This window comes from Lottia gigantea (assembly GCF_000327385.1).
Source record: "Lottia gigantea unplaced genomic scaffold LOTGIsca_11, whole genome shotgun sequence".
NCBI lineage: Eukaryota > Metazoa > Mollusca > Gastropoda > Lottiidae > Lottia > Lottia gigantea.
Genome location: NW_008707001.1, coordinates 2888263 through 2892159, shown reverse-complemented (window position 1 = coordinate 2892159; position 3897 = coordinate 2888263). Strand labels below are relative to the sequence as shown.

Sequence of the window (3897 nt, the reverse complement as noted above, 5' to 3'; positions counted from 1 at the left end):
TTGCCTTACTGTGGGGTATTGTAAGATACTGTGAGGTCTTGTGTGATACTGTGGGGTGTAGTAAGATACTGTGGGGTATTGTGATATACTGTGGGGTATTGTGAGATATTGTGAAATACTGTGGGGTATTATGAGATACTGTGGGGTATTGTGAGATACTGTGGGGTATTGTGAAAATCTGTGGGGTATTATGAGATACTGTGGGATATTGTGAGATACTGTGGGGTTTTGTTTGTTGCTATAGGGTATTGTTAGATACTGTGGGGTATTGTAAGAAAATGTGGGGTATTGTGATATTCTGTGGGGTATTGTGAGATACTGTGAGGTCTTGTGAGATACTGTAGGGTATCGTGAGATATTGTGAGGTTTTGTGAGATATTGTGAGATACTGTGGGGTATTGTGAGATACTGTGGGGTATTGTGAGACACTGTGGGGTATTGTGAGACACTGTGGGGTATTGTGAGATACTGTGGGGTATTGTGAGATACTGTGAGGTATTGTAAGATACTGTGGGGTATTGTGAGATACTGTCAGTGGCGGAGCCAAAGGGGCGGAAGCCCCGAAAGCAAGTTTTTCGGGCAAAAATCTCATAAGTAGGCTAGAGATTCGGGCATTCTCTCGGACGTAAACCTGGCTCCGCCACTGGTATTGTAAAATCCAGTAGGGTATTTATGACATGCTGAAAAGTATTACGGGATAATTTATGGTATTTTGAGATACTGTAAATGTATTTTGTAATTCTGTGTTGTTTGTTGACATACTGGGGGATAATTTGAAATTGGGGAGTATTGTGAGATATTGTGGGATATTTTGGGATATATAGAGGTTGAGGTTATCATTTGATTACGAGTGGGATGGTTTTTATGCCACGAGTGATCGTGATATTTTATAATGCCGTAGCCATAATATCTATCTATTTTTCCTACAATTTTCAGTTGAATAAATGACTTTATTAACAACAGAGGCAAACATGTCAATCGCCATCTTGGGCGTTACAAATGTTTAACGATGTCAGTATTGGCCCTGTCCATCGAATACCAGCCGTTCATCAACATATTTATTCAACGTGCTAGATCTAAATATAGACAACAGACTAAAAGACTCATCTAAACAAATTTTAAATTTTTATGTTTCATATCAGGTAAAGGATAATATGAAATACTGAGAGGTATTGTGTGAATTGTGAAGGTATTGAAACAAAACTGTACTAACCTTCTGGGCATTCACAAACTCCGTTTGTACAAGCTGCTCCGTTACACTCAACATCGGTACATGGATCTCTTCTATTCAACTCACATGAGTCACCTTAATAATAATAAATACACATATAAAAAAAATTAAAAACTAATTTTCAGATGAATACAGAAATATTGGAGATGTTGGAGAAGATGAACATATGCATGACTCAAGGTTTGAACTATGGTCACATATCGTCCTATGAGGTGGAATTATTATAAATGCTGCGTTCACACTGGGCCATTCCGTCTCCACAATTTTGGTTGAATTCGACAATTTATTGTATTCTCTTACGGTTAAGGTCTATTACACTCGTCAACGATTTCCACGCTCTATCACGTTCTTAATATTCGGTATCAAACAGTTATAATCGTGACTCTACGATTACGACGATTCGACCCTTCGCTCATCACGATTCTATCAAATCGAGTTAGACATCATGGCCTCGTATAAACGTAGCACTAATATATAAAGTAATTATATAAGTATATAAAAAAATAACTCTTAAAAAAGAATTGATAATTATAGTTATAACATTTTGATAACATTGGATCACATATTTAGTAGTGCATTTAATGGGTAGTAGTATCGAAATTGGGAGGGGGGAGTATAGCAAATCGCAGATACAAGCATCTTAACAATATCTAGCTATTACAAACAGCGTCTTATGGATCTAATGATCTCTTGGATCATGGAAGTTTGTAAATACAGCGATTCGGTTTGATTGTAGGTAAACGAGAGAAAGTCTGTCGAGGGTTTTGATTGGTCGTATTCTCTGGAGTACAATACAATTCTCTGCATTCCATAATATACGGAAGGTGTTAAGATATATACAAACAACGTTTTATGTTTACTAAACGAGTATCACAATCACATATCGAATGTGCCTTTGGAAAGAACTGAATTACTGGCAAACATTAATTAAAGCTCTTCGGTCATGAGTTTCCGAAACAGATACGAGTTAGTCAAGACTTACGTCTTAGATACAATTTCAATACAATACTTACTTTGTATTAACGAGTAAAACAAATCGAATGCGCCTGTTGATAGGACAGAACTACTGTTAAACATTACGTAAAACTGCTTTCCTACAAGCATTTCTTTTTGAGTAACTTGTCCTTTAAATCCTCCTTTAGGGTGGTATGAAGTTTGTTTACTTTCATCATCAAATATCTGTAAAACAATTTATATATTGACACCCAGTAGCGTATTTAGGGTGAGGGCCATTGGTACGATCAGTCAGTTTCAACTAGGACATGTGTTGCCACAGTAATTTAACACGGGATCCATTTTAACCAGGGACCAGGGACACAAGAGCCGGTTTCAACAGGGAAACTTGTTGTCACGTGTTCGGCACGAGAGTTTTTACAGGGACCAAATCTGCTGATACTCGTTTGTAAAAGTAATTCTTATTGCCAGAAGAGTGGCGCGTGATTGGCTGCTATTAACGTGAGCACGTGTACCCGACCTTGGTATTAGTCTCTGAAGACCTGACTATTCTTGTCTACGACGAGTCTGGGAATTTCCATTAAATTTTCCGTTACGACGCTTTCAAGGGAGATAACAACAATGAAGCATATTCGATATACAAGTCTAAAACGACTTGTTTACAACAGAAACAAAATGGCGACCCTTACAAGTTTTCTCAGTTTATATTTGATATATTAATCTACAGATGTTATATTTATCGTTTTTTTTTTAAATAAGCATTCATAATAACTGAATTATTTTAATTAATTTTCCAATAACCAAAACGGATATGGATTTACAACCAATCAGATTCGTTAGCCACTATAGACTAATTCCATTACAAAGATTTTACGCCACCGGTCCAAGCCATCAAAGCTGTACGCTGTCAAAGAGGTTGTGGATGATAAAGGCTACCTTGGTATAAATCTCGATAGATTATAGTCGAATTTATCCTGGGTTAATCTGATTCGATTTACGTGCAGGGTAATTTCTTCCTGCCTTGCCGCCATCTTGGAAACTATAAATAGTATAATGTTTATTTATCCTGCAGTATAAATTAGATTTGATTTGTGACGTCATTCGGATTAGGGTAATCGAATCAGATTTAAGTGCGTAAAAATGCCTTAAAATAGAGACTGTAACACTCCACGATTTCTTTTCTAAATACATAATCTTTTTAACCCCTTTATAGTTTGAATTGTATATTTCTTAACGTGTATATGTTTGTTTATGCATAATATTATGATAATTTATAAATTTATTTAATGCTCTGAATTTGTACATTATAATTCTGTTCGAATTTTTTCTCTAAGTTAATTATAACTCAAACAAAAGCAGGACGTTATGCCAAGACAAATTCGAAATACGAAAAAAGACATTTTTCAACTTACATTTTTTATCAATTCTACCAAGGTCGGTGGCAATCGAATTTCCAATTTCAACCAAATTTTACAAAAGTACGAAAAAACTTTCGAATTTCGAAATTTTGAAACTGCAGTTTGTTTGGAAGTTCTTTTAAGATTATTTTATTTGTATTGGCATTCTGTCTATATTCTGTAAATTTTAGATCGATCCGATAAGTAGGCTAGCGACTGAGTGGAAAATTTCACAATTTTATGCAAATTTATTTTCTATAAATTTTCTAAATTTTTGATTATATCTATTACATTTAAAACATATTGTTTCAAAAG

At 35.3% G+C, this 3897-nt stretch overlaps 1 protein-coding gene across 1 annotated transcript in view; it reads right to left on the bottom strand.

Moving 5' to 3' along the window:
• Positions 1–3216, bottom strand: part of LOTGIDRAFT_156562 (hypothetical protein) — a gene marked incomplete at both ends in the record, with an annotated part of 11115 nt that extends 7899 nt beyond the window's left edge. The window contains 3 exons of the mRNA XM_009047193.1: positions 1214–1306; positions 2245–2410; positions 3184–3216. Coding sequence (XP_009045441.1) covers positions 1214–1306; positions 2245–2410; positions 3184–3216 — 292 coding nt within the window. The remainder of the gene's footprint in view (positions 1–1213; positions 1307–2244; positions 2411–3183) is intronic.
• Between the last annotated feature and the right edge of the window lie 681 nt (positions 3217–3897).